We start from the raw sequence: 14,111 nt of genomic DNA, 5'->3' as shown, positions 1-14,111 counted from the left end.
TCTTATGCAAATTCACCCGCAAAGGGGTATCTTCTATTTCTGGCCGTTGATCACGCGATGGGCGGCTAGGATTAGACGTGGGAGGGTTGGCCGGCCGGAACAGGGTCGCCGGCGAGGCTCAGCCATGGCCGGCGGCAAGGAACACGCCGGCGAGCTCGGTTAGGGGGCTAGGGTCCGCCAAACGGGAAACCGAGGGCACCCGAGAGCTCGGGGGGAGTAGGGGGGTTGCGCTCAGGTCGAGAAGACGGCCGGAGGGGAAGGCCGGGGCGCGGGCGCCATGGCCGGCGGCCGAAAGCTCGCGGACGCACCCAAAACAAGGTCTACGGCCTACGAAACGGGAAATAAGTTGCACGGGGAGAGAGAGGAGAGGAAGGGGTTCTCACCGCGGGGAAGAATGGAGGCGGAGACGGCTCGGGGACGGCTGCCCGCGCGGAGGTGAGGTCGGCGGCCGGCGGAGCTTCTCCGTGCGGCGGTTGCGGCCAAGAGCGAGGCAAAAACTGGAGCGGGGGCAGCAGGGGGCGCGCGAGGGGGGCTCGGCTCCTATTTGTAGCGGCCGGGGCGCGAGGGGGGCGCTCCCACGATGCACGGAGCGTGGGCGGCGGTTGCTCAGACGCCGGGCGCGGGCGGTTGCCGAGCTGCGCGGGGTAGGGGACGGCGCCGACAGGTGGGGCCCGGGCGTCAGCGGCTGGGTGCGGGCGGTTGCCTGGTGCGGGCGCAGGCATGGCGGGGCTGCGGCTGCTGGGCTGGCGACGCCGAGGCACGCGGCTGCTGGGCCGAGAGCGATGGCTGGGCTAGGCTGAGCGGCTGGCGGGGTTGCTGGGCTGGCGAGGCGGCTGTTGCTGGGCCGCGCGAAGCTGGGCCGGCACGGTGCGCCAGCGGTATGCCGAGCTGGGCTGGCGGAAAGAAAGGCCTGCGGGCCGAAACTGAGGAAGGGAGGGAATGGAAGGAAATTTCCTTTTTCTTTTTATAAATAAAATTTTCAAACTCATTTTCAAAAGGTTTTTAGAATCTTTTAGCATTTGAACAAAACCACCGGTCACAGAAATAAATATGCAATAGCATGAATGCATCAACATGTTTCTATTCTTGTATTTTCTTTTAATTTCATAAAAGAAATATTATTTCCTAAATTTGAAATGCACATATAATTGCATATTTAAATCAAATTTACTATTTTAAAAAGAATTCAAATTTTAGGGTGTTACAGATGGCTTTATGAGGGGGGAGCAATTTGATTGAATCCACTAATTAAAACCACTAGAATTACAAAGATTAAGTAGATTATATTTGCTAAAACATTGAAGTTTATGCGTAGATCATGAAGATCAATATCTCTATTTATGAAGAATAAAATATCCTGAAGAATACATGTCCAAGAAGGTTAAATATTATACTCTTTTTTTCTATTTGAGTTTTTACTTGAAGGTTTCTCACACAAGGTTTTTAATAAGACAATATGTACAATGCAATTAACGAATGCGATGTATTCTTTTCTTCAAGAACCGTTTTCCCACTGGGTTTTCGGATGGAGTTTTTAACGAGGCACGTGCATATCATGGTAATCGTCCAAGGGGGAGTGTTGTAAAACATACGGACTCTATCTTTGAAGGAAAGGAGAATGAGCCGTTTATATGTGGGCTCTTACCAAACTCTTAGGTCTTGGCAGAACTATATATACGTGGGAGCTCTATGTTGTAATCACCAATATTTAGAGAAATAAAGAATAGTCTCCCCTATCATGTTTATTTGTTCTCTACTTTCATCTCTTGTGTTGATTATGAGAACAGAGAGGGGAAGGTCCTAGCCGCTGGCAACATGTTTTATATAACACTTGCTAGAGCGCAATCCCAACCACGGCACCACCCCCGTTTTCTTGCCTTCCACCGCTGCTCCTCCTCACTCCTCAATCCTCCCCAGCTCGTGCTACTGTATATCGAATAATGTATTGGCAGAAAACAATGCCAACATTTGTTTAAACCTACAGTATGCATCGACCAATGTAATCTTCGTTTGGTGTTTCATCTTTTCTAGTAATTCTTTTGTAAAAGCTATGTAGCTGAGATCATAATTCATCATAATCGCTTTGCTCTAGACATTCACATGCTGTGTCTTGCTTTGTAATCATTCATCTATATGAAAAACGATAAGACGTTGCATCACATGTGAGATAACAACCGATGTGCCATGTGCGTTTGATGACCTAAGATAGTTTCGCGTTGACAGAGGAACATATACATTGGCTGATGGATCCTCCAGCATACACCTGCAAAACAACAAAACATGTCACGCGAACGAACACCTTGGAATCGAAAAACTCTTATTTAACATTTAAAGGGCCAGAGCTCATACCAATGAGAACCACCTCTTATGTTAGCCGGCCCGCAGCATAGCTCTCCTTGAGATTCTGCAGTGCTTCACGGATGTAGTCGTCGCCTTGGTTTGAGTACTTCAGGCAGATAAGCCGCTGCACAACCTGGTACGTCATCTGAAGCGACCGGTACTCCTCGCAGTTGGCATCCATCCTTGTCATTTCCTGCAAGAGGAAACACGAAAATTTTACATGCAAAATTGAGACAGAGATCCCCCCACCCCCAATCAAGTGGAGTAAACAGGCAGCATTGGTAAATTCCTTAGTGGTTAGTTAAGGATAGTAATGCTATTGTCCATCCGTCTAGCAACTATTGTCCAATTATAGCAGTGTCAGTTAGGACTGGCCTGCCCTGTCTGCTTCCTCGATAGTAGAGAAGGAAGTAGAGAGGAGCCAGATTTCTATCAGCAAGTGCAAGCTCAGTTGTTTGTTTTGGGCACAAAGCCCTGCTCTCCCCAATCAAGGTATAATGGTTGGGCGGCTAGTGCTACAAGCAAGCAATCATCATTTTGTTCACTTAGTGAATATAGAACTGTGATTGGGAGCCATAGAAAGATGACGATATCTGGTTGCAAATGATCAGCAATTGGGTACATCCCTACATATCATATAGGTGTCAGGTTACCTGCTCCGTGATCTGTGAAGTGATACTTGTTGAGGTGTCGATCACCGAAGTAGGGATACCAGCTACTCTGGCCAGCAGAAGCCCATAGTGCGGTACACGTCGGACGCCATCCTTTAGGCGGAACTGAAGCGGGAGTTGGTATAATGTTAATACAACAGACATGAAGGAGCAAATTCCTGAAATCGCTAGTATGACAGGTAACTGACCTTGAAATCCAAACGGTCATTTCTTAAGTCAACTTCAAAATGGAGGATCTTCACATTTGGATACATTGTTGCAAGTTCTGACAAGCGTTCCATGTGCATGGCAAAAACAGTGTATCTACATGGGTCAAAGACACAATGTTACTGAGGAGCAATAACATATCACTTTCGAGCCAAAAAACAGTACAATCACCTTTCTATATTTTTAATGAAATCTTCATTTACAATGAATTGAGTATTGCAGAAAATGAATTGTGATAAGAGGCAGGCTTAAGACATGGCTAGTGCCTCTGGCTTGATGTATAGCTACTTCTGATATCTAACCATGACAATACTAGTATAACTAGTTTAATTGACAACTATAATTTGAAACCCAACAGTGCAGAATTTGAAACCCAACAGTGCAGAGCTTGTCAGGAAGACAAATACACACTCTTGATATGCTAGACTTATCAATAGCTGTAAGCAGCCGAGAGGTTAGAAAGTACATTACATTATACATATTTGATCAAGAAGCCAGTTTACTATAGAAGGGTGCAGGAAATGCACCAAAAGTCAAGGATGAAGAACAAGGAAAACCATGCATTTACAGCAACAATGAACACATTTCCTGTGAATCCTGAGACCTAATAGGAGGTTACTAGTTCTTACGCTTTCACAGAAAGAAGGTATTGTTGACACCGTTTTTTGCACGTATCAAAATGATTAGAGTGGGCTAATCGACAGGAGGAAAGTTACTGTATACGCTGATGGCCGATGAAAATCAGCTTGTAAAGATGGTTGACGATGAATGGTGGTGATCGATGGAAAGGTTGATTTAGACTCGGGCGTTGCCGATAAGGTTGGAGATGTTATTGTCGATGCCGATGAAGGAAGGCTTAAAAACTACTGCCGATGAAACAGGAAGTATGCCGATGGAGAGGAGGTCGGTGAGAATTCCATCGTAATTGAGGCGGACAAAGAAATAGATAGGAGTTGATTTCCTTTTCTATATTTAGAGTATGATTCATGTAAGAGTCACGTGTTTCCTTAAATATGGACTTGGTGTCCTAGTCGTATTTGGTTATATCTCTTTAGATTAGGGTATAAATATAGATTGAGGGGCAATGTAATGAATAATGAATCAATATCAAAACCAATTTTTACTCCTATTTGCATCTACTTACTTTTCGGTGACTTCATCAATTTGCATATTTTTTCTTTTTACGAGTTCTCATTGATTCGGCGAGTTGCATCGCTTCAGTGCGACCTTCGACGATTCTCGAGTTCCGCGTGAGTACCTCTTGGCCGTGACTTCCGGGCGTATCGCTGTTGTTAGGACCAAAGTGCTCGTATCTTCATCCTTGTCGATTAACAGGTCAAATCGACTGGCACGCTTTGGATATCGATTCGGGTATTAGCCCTTTGTGTTTGCAGATCCACTTTTGCATCAACACATCTTTTGGCACGCCCGATGGGACCAATCAATCTGATCAATATGTTCAATTCCGAGATCGATTCAGGGAACATTATCGCGGTATCAGAAGAAGATCTTAAGGAAGAGCAGAGGCAGGCTATGGAAAAGGCTGTAGAAGAATACAGGCAGCTTTGTCGCGGTATCAGAAAAAGATCTTAAGGAAGAGCAGAGGCAGGCTATGAAAAAGGCTGTAAAAGAATACAGGCAGCTTTGTCTGAAATCATTTAGCCTGAATAAGAGTGGACAAGTCATCCAGAAGCAAGATTTGCCGTTGCCTCGGTAGGTCACCTTTGACTCCAATCCTGGTAAACTTCAAGAGATGGTTAATTCTGCAGTAAATCATGCTTTGATTAATCATTCCAATGTGCTGTCCAATACTGTTCATAATGCTGTGGTTCGAACTCTCAAAGAAGGACAAGCGTCACCGCATTACGTTAGGCCTGCCTATCACCAACCAGAGCCGGCATCTGTCAATACTCCATTGGCTCCCTCGGCCGTTGTGGGTACAGAAGTTACTTCTCCTCCAGTATCGGCAGGCTTACCTAATATTCAATCTACACCGATACAATCAGATCTGGTACTACCAAGAGGATGAGTTCAGCTTAATACAGATCTATTGGCATCAGCTATGTCAGGCCCTGTGTCTCAGAATAGCCAGATTCCTGCTAATTGGTGGGGATATGGTATGCCTCTGGAGTCATCTGCTTTCAATCCTGGGTTACCTCAAGTGTTTGATGCAGTAGAAAAAGCTCCTATACCATCGGCTATTTCGCCGATGGCTCAAGTGCCTCAATATGCCACAGCAACTACTGTGCAACCAACTCCAGGAGGTTTCCAGATGCCTTTGGTTCAAACACCCAATTCAAGTCCATCGGCAAGCTTATTGCCGATGCAGCAGAAAGCCCCTGCTATGAGTCAAACTGGGGTTCAGTTCATGCCTCAAGCTGGTTATAATTATCCAACAATGTCAGCAAATTACCAGCCATCGGTAAGTTTTGTACCGATGAGTTCTAATAATGGTTAGTCAGGACAGTTACCTGTTCAGCATACAGTTCAGCAAAATCAGCAGGTTCCAGGGATTCAACAAGGTCTTATGCAAGCTGGTTTCCAGAATCAAGTATCGGCAGCTCAGCCGATGAATCCTTTCCAGCAGGTTAATGGACCACAAGTAACGGCAAATATGCCAATTGCTGGAGATCGTGGGCCACAAAGATATGTGGAGGGATATCAGCAGGCACCTCCTATAAAAATTCAGCCAGTTCGTCAGCAGGAGGCTGATGCTTTTTGGGCCGATAAGATAGCAGAAATTATGAAGGATCAGTTTGGGATAAAACCCAAGGTCAATACTTATTCTTATCGGACTCCATACCCTCCTGCATATGATTTAATTCCTCTCCCAAATCGGTACAAGGTACCAAATTTTACTAAATTCTCTGGGCAAGATGATACATCAACAATGGAACACGTCAATCGCTTCATTATTCAATGTGGAGAGGCAGCTAGCAGAGATGAATTAAGAGTTCGATTATTTTCATCATCTTTGTCTGGATCGGCATTTACATGGTTCATTTCATTACCGCCAAATTCTATTATTACTTGGGTTGATCTAGAAAAACAATTTTATAAGTATTTCTTTGCTGGAATCCATAAAAAGAAGCTTACCGATTTAGTAAAATTGAGACAGTGTAATGATGAATCGGTAGAAAGCTTTGTGCAAAGGCTACGAGATGTAAAAAAATAAGTGCTACAGTCTGGTACTGGATGATCGGCAGCTTGCCGATCTGGCTTTCCAAGGGTTATTGCCACATCTTAAAGATAGATATGCTTCTCAGAAATTTGAAAGCCTCAGTCATCTTGTGCAAAGGATCTCTGATCAAGATACTAGGGTTTTTGAACCTAAAAAGAATTGGAGTAAAAAAGTATCATTTGTTGAAGAAGTAGGAGATTCTGATTCTTTTGAAGAACTAGTTATCGGCTTAGCTGAGTGGGTTAAGAATAAAAAGACGATATCTTGTCCCTTTGGTCAGAAAGAACCAGAAAATTTTACCTTTGATATCACCAAGGCCGATAAGATATTTGATCTTCTGCTTCAAGAGGGCCAAATTAAGCTGTCACCTAATCATGTGATCCCATCGGCAGAAGAGTTGAAGAAGATCTTGTACTACAAATGACACAATGCAACTTCACACAGTACAAATGAGTGCAAGGTGTTCAGGCAACAGTTACAATCGGCTATTGAATCTAGGAGAATTAAGTTTGGTACTTCCAAGGCCCAGAAGCCGATGAAAATTGATCAACACCCTTTTCCAGCAAATATATTAGAGGCCAAAGGGAAGACCAAGGTATTGACGTCAGAGGCTGCTGAGAAAAACGCATTAGTGGATCCCCAACATCAGATAACTACCGATGATGCAAAAAGTAAGGGTTTGCTAGGAGAAAGCAGTAGTTCCAAAAACCCTCCTCGACCTGGCATTGTGATTACCCATCGAAGGCAGCAGGAGGGTTGGCGTCAACGTAAGGACCGATATCAACAACAGCAAGAAGAGAGACGTTGGGAAGAATGGTATCGGCATAAAAATCATTGGAGATGCCCGTTTTTCATCCATTGCTAGGAAGAAGGTATTAAATTGCCAACTGTTGAAAATTGCCCTGAGTGCAATGGTTATTATGGGGTCAATCGGTCAGAAAGGAGGTTTCAACCTGGCAATTAGGGTTTATTTATCAATGAGCCAATCAGAGGCAGAGCATCAGTGCATGATCGGCTGGGGGCAGACTTAGTGTACATGAAAGGCTTGGTAAACGCGCTGGATATTTTCCAAGGAATCAAGAGGAGCTTGAGGAGATGGCAAACGCAAGAGTTCCCGATGAAGAAATATTCTACAGGGACCCTAATATACGCCGTGTAGAATCAACTGGGACCTGTTATCAGCCAGTTTGGAAAACCAAGTTTCCTCGATGGTGCCCGGAGGGTCTGACAAAGACATAGAAAAGGAGGATGCAACGTGAGCATCTGGAGGATTTATACCGAGAGGAAAATTCCTCCAATGAGAGGTCCGGTCATCAGTAGTGGCAGGTAAAACACAAAAATAAGGGTCCATCGGCAGATGTTAATATGGTATTCATGTTGCCGATGGAGTTTTTGGCACTATCTGATAATGAGGAAGAAGTTGTTCTCTCTGATCAAGTAGCTCAGTTGACACTAGATCCAATGATGGCTATTTTTGAGAAACCTACCGATGACGAGAGACAGCATCTTAAGGCTTTGTTTGTGAAAGGCAGAGTTGATGGGCAGCCTGTATCTAAGATACTTATCGATGGAGGGGCTACGATTAATATTATGCCTTATGTGATGTATCGGAAACTTGGTAAGGGAGATCAAGACTTGACCAAAACCGATATGATGCTGAAGGATTTTGAAGGCAATGTGTCACCGGCTAAAGGGGCAGTATGCGTTGAATTGACCATCGGCAGCAAAACCTTGCCGACGACGTTCTTTGTCATTAATGGCAAGGGTGCATATAATCTGCTTCTAGGGAGGGATTGGATTCATGCTAATTGTTGTGTTCCTTCTACAATGCATCAATGCCTCGTATAGTGGATTGGGGATAAGATTGAGTTTGTCCCTGGTGATTCTTCTTATATCATCGCATCGGCAGAATCAGATACTTATGAGCGAACTAAATGCATATCAGGAGAAGTTTGGGAAAAAGAGTTCCTTAGAGTTGCTGATTATGAAATTCCACTGATCCAAGCAGTCGGTTCTGAAGAAGAGTTTTAATGGATAGGTTTGCCGATGATGGAAAATTAGGTCAAGGGTTCACATCGGCAGATGATTTAGTAGAAGTAGATATTGGTGATGGCAATAGGCCAAGACCTACTTTTATTAGTGCTAAGTTAGATTCCAAGTGTAAGCAGCAAATAACTGATTTGTTAAAAGAGTATAAAGATTGTTTTGCTTGGGATTATACTGAGATGCCTGAATTAGACCGATCGATAGTTGAACATCGGTTACCTATCAAATCTGGATTTCGGCCACATCAGCAGCCAGCGCGCCGATGCAACCCTAATACACTTCCTAACATTAAGACTGAAATAACTAAATTAATTGAGGCAAAGTTTATTCGACAGTGTCGATATGCAGAGTGGATCTCTAATATGGTTCCTGTTTATAAGAAAAATGGAAAACTTCGTGTTTGTATTGATTTCAGGAATCTTAACAAAGCCACGCCGATGGATGGCTATCCAATGCCGATTGCTAATTTGTTGATTGATGCTGCAGCCGGACATCAAATTATCAGCTTCATGGATGGTAATGCAGGTTACAATCAAATATTCATGGCTGAAGAAGATATTCCCAAGACTGCTTTCAGATGTCTAGGTCATGTAGGGTTGTTTGAGTGGATAGTCATGACGTTTGGTTTGAAAAATGCTGGCGCTACTTATCAAAGAGCTATGAACTTTATTTTTCATGAATACATCGGCACATTAGTGGAGATCTACATTGATGATGTAGTGATTAAGTCTGGAGATATCACAAAACATCTAGCCGATCTACGAAAGATACTGGAGTGCACAAGGAAGCATGGATTGAAGATGAATCCTAATAAATGTGCATTTGGTGTATCGGCAGGTCAATTCTTGGGTTTTATGGTGCATCAGCGGGGCATCGAAATCAGTAGGAAGTCTATTGATGCAATTAACAAGGTGATTGCTCTTGCCAATAAAACTGAATTGCAATCTTTGATTGGTAAGATTAATTTCATTAGAAGATTCATATCTAATCTGTCGGGTAAGATCAAGGCTTCCAGTCCATTACTTAAATTGAAAGCCGATCAGGAATTTATATGGGGAGCTGAGCAGCAGTTAGCCCTAGATGAAATTAAGAAATATTTAACAAATCCTCCAGTGCTAGTTCCACCTCAACACGGAAAACCTTTCAGGTTGTATTTATCAACTGATGATACCGTTATCGGTTCAGCTCTTATTCAAGAATTTGAAGGGAAAGAACGTGTTATTTATTATTTGAGCAGAAGATTAGTGGATGCTGAGACAAGGTATTCGGCCATCGAAAAATTATGTCTGTGTTTATACTTTTCTTATGTCAAATTAAGATATTATTTGTTATCTGCCGAATGTACAGTCATATGCAAAGACGACGTAGTCAAGTATATGCTGTCGATGCCGATATTAAGTGGTAGAATCGGCAAGTGAATGTTAGCATTATCAGAATTTGAACTACGTTACGAATTGACTAAGGCAGTTAAGGGGCAAGTTATGGCTGATTTTGTCACTCAGCATTGTAATACAGTGGACTCTCTGGAGGTTGCTCCTTGGACACTTTTCTTCGATGGGTCCACATGTGGTGAAGGAGCAGGTATCGGCATTGTGTTGATTTCACCTCAAGGAAGGAAGTATGAGTTTTCATTGCCGATTGTTGCTACATCGACAAACAATCAGGCTGAATACCAAGCCTTGATAAAAGGGTTAGAATTGCTTAAGGAGATACGTGCCGATGCTGTTGAAATCTTTGGTGATTCTATGCTAGTTATAAATCAATTGGCTGGGATTTATGAATGCTGAAGTGAAGTTTTAATTTCGTATTATGAAAGATGTTTGGAATTGTTGAAAGGGTTTAGAGATTTTCGTCTTGAACATATTTCTCGACTGCATAATGAAGAGGCTAATTGACTAGCTCAGCATGCTTCAGGGTATCAGCCTATTCAGAAAGTGCTAACATCGGCAGTCGATATCGATGACTGGAGAAAGGAGATTGTCAATTATTTAAAGGATCCATATAAAAAGGTTGAAAGACGTATAAGGTTCTAAGCTACCAATTATGTGCTCCTCGATGATGAATTATATTATCGAACTATAGATGGAGTTTTACTCAGATGTGTTAGCAGTGATGAATTGAAAAGCTTGATGGGTGAAATTCATGAAGGAGTGTGTGGAGCGCATCAATCGGCTTTCAAGATGAAGTGGATGATCAGAAGGAATGGATACTATTGGCCGACTATTCTTGAAGATTGTTTTAAATATTTTAAAGGATGTCAGGGGTGTCAAAAGTTTGGTAATATTCAAAGAGCGCCTGCATCGGCTATGAACCCTATAATTAAACCTTGGCCATTCCGGGGATGGGCTATCGATCTCATCGGTCAGATTTATCCGCCATCGAGCAAAGGGCATAAATTTATTCTGGTTGCTACCGATTATTTCACAAAATGGGTTGAGGCAATTCCTTTAAAAAAGGTGATATCGGCTAATATGATCGATTTTGTGAAAGAGCATATTGTTTACCGATTTGGTATTCCTCAAACTATCACTACCGATCAGGGTACTATGTTTACATCGGGAGAATTTGATGAGTTTGTTGTAGGTATGGGAATTAAAGTTTTAAATTCTTCTCCATATTATGCTCAAGCTAGTGGTCAGGCTGAGGCTTCTAACAAAGGGATCATCAAACTCATTAAGCGCAAAATTAAAGAAAATCCTAAGAGGTAGCATAAAGTATTAAATGAAGCCTTGTGGTCATATCAAATGTCATGTCATGGTGCAACCAAAGTAATGCCCTATCAGTTAGTATATGGACACGATGCAGTATTGCCTTGGGAAATTAAAACTGGCTCTAGGCGAATACGTTCTCAAAATCAGCTAACAGCCGATGGTTATGATACTCTTATGAAGGATGAGTTGGAAGATGTGGCGGGTCATCGGTTAAGGGCTTTAGTTAGCATCGAAGAAAATAAGAAAAGAGTAGCCAGATGGTATGACAAGAAGGTGAAGGTAAAGGAGTTTGCCGATGGAGATCTGGTCTAGAAATTGATTTTACCGATTGGGACTAAAAGTTCAAAGTTTGGAAAGTGGTCTCCTAATTGGGAAGATCCATATTGGATAAATCAGTCTGTTCCTGGTAACGCATATATTCTAGAAACCCTCGAAGGGGTTGTGTTTCCCAGAGCATTAAATGGAAAATATTTAAAGAAATATTACCCTAGTATCTAGATGGATGCATAAAAGTATAAGTGCCGATAACAGTCCTATCGGCTAGAATTATACAAGGATGTCAATGTCTCATAAAGTGCCGATGCAATAGACAAGGGTTACAAGTTTAACAAGGATTGGATAGCCAATATCGCACGCAGGCAAATCTGGTCGGCTTTCTTCATTTCTTTGATGTCTTTATCGGCAGCACCCTCCACAGGCTTGAGTTTTTTCTTCATGGCCAAGGCGTTGCGAGCCTGGATGTCTCTTTCTTGCTGAAGGGCCTTGATGGCATTGGGTAGCTGGCTTTCTTCTTGTTGGGCATGAATTAAGGCTGCCTCGACTTCTTTCAATTCAGCCAATAGAGCCATTCTCTTTGCCAATAAATCTAAGATTTTCTGCTTAAGTTCAGCGCCCGAAGTCTACAAGTTGCCGATGCCCTTGTGCTTCTCATTGGCAATCTGTTTCAGTTGTAGCATCTCTTCTTTGAGTTGAGCCTGAGCTGCTCTATCGGCAATGCGTTGAGCAGCCCGTTGATATTGCAGTTGGCGGCTTTCTAAATGGGCTGCTGGGAAGAGTGCTTCTTCAACATCGGTAGGGACCTGGCCACGGATTGTTTTGAAAATTGCCTTTGCAGGGTCCGAGTCATCTACCAGTTGGGTGGTATCCTGCTGTAACAAGTCCAGGAGAGCTTCCAACTTGGACTTAATTTCTGCCGATATTGTTCCCAGTGCAAGGGAAGAACTTGTTTCCTCTCCATCATCGTCAGAAACGTCAATGGCAAAGGAAAATAGGCTGTTTGGGGAGTCTTGTTCCTGAGAAAAAGAAAAGGAGGTCAGCTGAGGATAAGTATGAATATTATAAATCGACTAGGTCAATCAGCTTACCTGTTTTAAGGCAATTTCCTGTACTTGGCTGGAGGAAGCAGCCTAGAGTATGCCATGTGGAGGATCAGCTGAGCTTGCTGATGGGATATCCTCTGTGGCCTCATCGGTGGTTGGCCCTTGGGGTATGATGACCGATGGTATGTCATGTACAGGAGGATTAACTGCTTGCTCAGTTGCATCGACTGATTCTTGCCGGCTTGCAGACGTTGGGGCAGATGTGGGGATCGGCATGGACTTCTGTCGTTTTGGCTGTGCCTCGGCATCTGTTAAGGCTTTGCGCTTTGCTTGGGCCTCAGCAATGGTTGGCTAGGGGGCATCGGCACTTGTTGGTTATGGAGCTTAAACATCTGGTACGCTTGCCGATGTACCCATTTGTTGCTGCAAAACAAGTGTAAGGTATGATATTTAACAGATAAAATGTAAAATCAAAGGAATACCTCTGAAGGTTTGTCAGAGGTAGTGGTGCTTGATGTCAGAGGAATTGCCGATGACGATCCAGCAGCGGCTCTTACACCCTGATGATTAATGTTAATACAGTCTGTGATCGGCATGAGTAGAAATAAATAGGGTTGTTACCTTGAATGCCTTGATCAGGGTTGTAGCAGCAGCCAATGGAGTGGCCCTAGCTGTAGCCAATTTGGACTTGGAGGTAATGGTCTTGGCACGGGTCTTCTGGTGAGTCAAAGCAGCTAAGGTGGGGGCGTTGTAGCCGATTGATGATATCGGGGAAACAGGCTGAAGATCGAAGGGTTTTCCACTTTTGCTCATAGATGGTGCTGGGTTGTTAACCTATCACGAGAAAGTTAGTTACCGATATATGAAAGGAAAAAAGCAGAAGGGAGTTAAAAGAAACTTACCGCGTCATCGGGGATGGCGTATTCAGGGTCGATCATGTGCCGATATGTGTGAGCAGATATTGCAAACAGTTGTTCCCTCCACTCTCACCACCATTGCTTATATGATTCGGTGATGAAAGATGTTGGTGTCCAGATGGATATATCGACACCTGTAGTATCGGCATTGGGGGAAAGTCGCACTACCCTGCTCCAATCTGTTCCGCAGGTGATTGTTTCTTTGGGTTTGATCACATCGGCAAAACAAAGTTTGATTGGCAGTTGCCCAAAAGCCAATTGACGGGATACTGCCGATGGATTGTAAAATTCATATGTGATATTGGTGTTTTTCCCGCTACCGAATGTGTTTACTAGGATTGCCCTGGGAGTAATGATGGCCATCATGAGTTCATTATCCTGATTCAGAGTGTCATTAGCAAAGTTGAAAAGAAGGGGGAATCTGTTTTCTTCGTCAATATAAGGTACCCAGGCCCTATGATCGCGAGAAAGACCATTGTAGAAGCTTTGGAAGAATCTGCCGATCTGGTCTTCATTGGCCTCTGTTCCAGGGAGGACAATTATGGCTTCACCAAAATTGAGGGGTGAGCGTGTTGCCGATTCCTCATCCCCAAGCACGTGGTCTTCAGCAATTTCTCATGGGAATTGTTGGGCAAAGAAGTCCCATTGCAAACGTTTGTGCATATGGGCATTCAGCCACATGTTGATAAACCACCACAGGCCTCCTAAGTTGCCGATGG

At 43.5% G+C, this 14,111-nt stretch overlaps 1 protein-coding gene and 1 pseudogene across 1 annotated transcript; both read right to left on the bottom strand.

The window, feature by feature from the left end:
- Window positions 1–320: 320 nt before the first annotated feature.
- Window positions 321–722, bottom strand: LOC136526656 (uncharacterized). Its single transcript, XM_066519250.1, has one exon. The coding sequence runs from the start codon at window positions 720–722 to the stop codon at window positions 321–323; it is 402 nt and encodes a 133-aa protein (XP_066375347.1).
- A 1,643-nt stretch (window positions 723–2,365) lies between these two features.
- LOC136527775 (DNA mismatch repair protein MSH4-like) overlaps window positions 2,366–14,111 on the bottom strand; it is a 48,001-nt pseudogene continuing 36,255 nt past the window's right edge.

This window comes from Miscanthus floridulus, chromosome 19, assembly GCF_019320115.1.
Source record: "Miscanthus floridulus cultivar M001 chromosome 19, ASM1932011v1, whole genome shotgun sequence".
NCBI classification, from domain to species: domain Eukaryota; kingdom Viridiplantae; phylum Streptophyta; class Magnoliopsida; order Poales; family Poaceae; genus Miscanthus; species Miscanthus floridulus.
This window is presented reverse-complemented; position numbering and strand designations above follow the sequence as displayed.

Bases quoted from the DNA above. Each gene is read 5' to 3' on its own strand.
- LOC136526656 (XM_066519250.1), bottom strand. From the start codon at position 722: ATGCCTGCGCCCGCACCAGGCAACCGCCCGCACCCAGCCGCTGACGCC.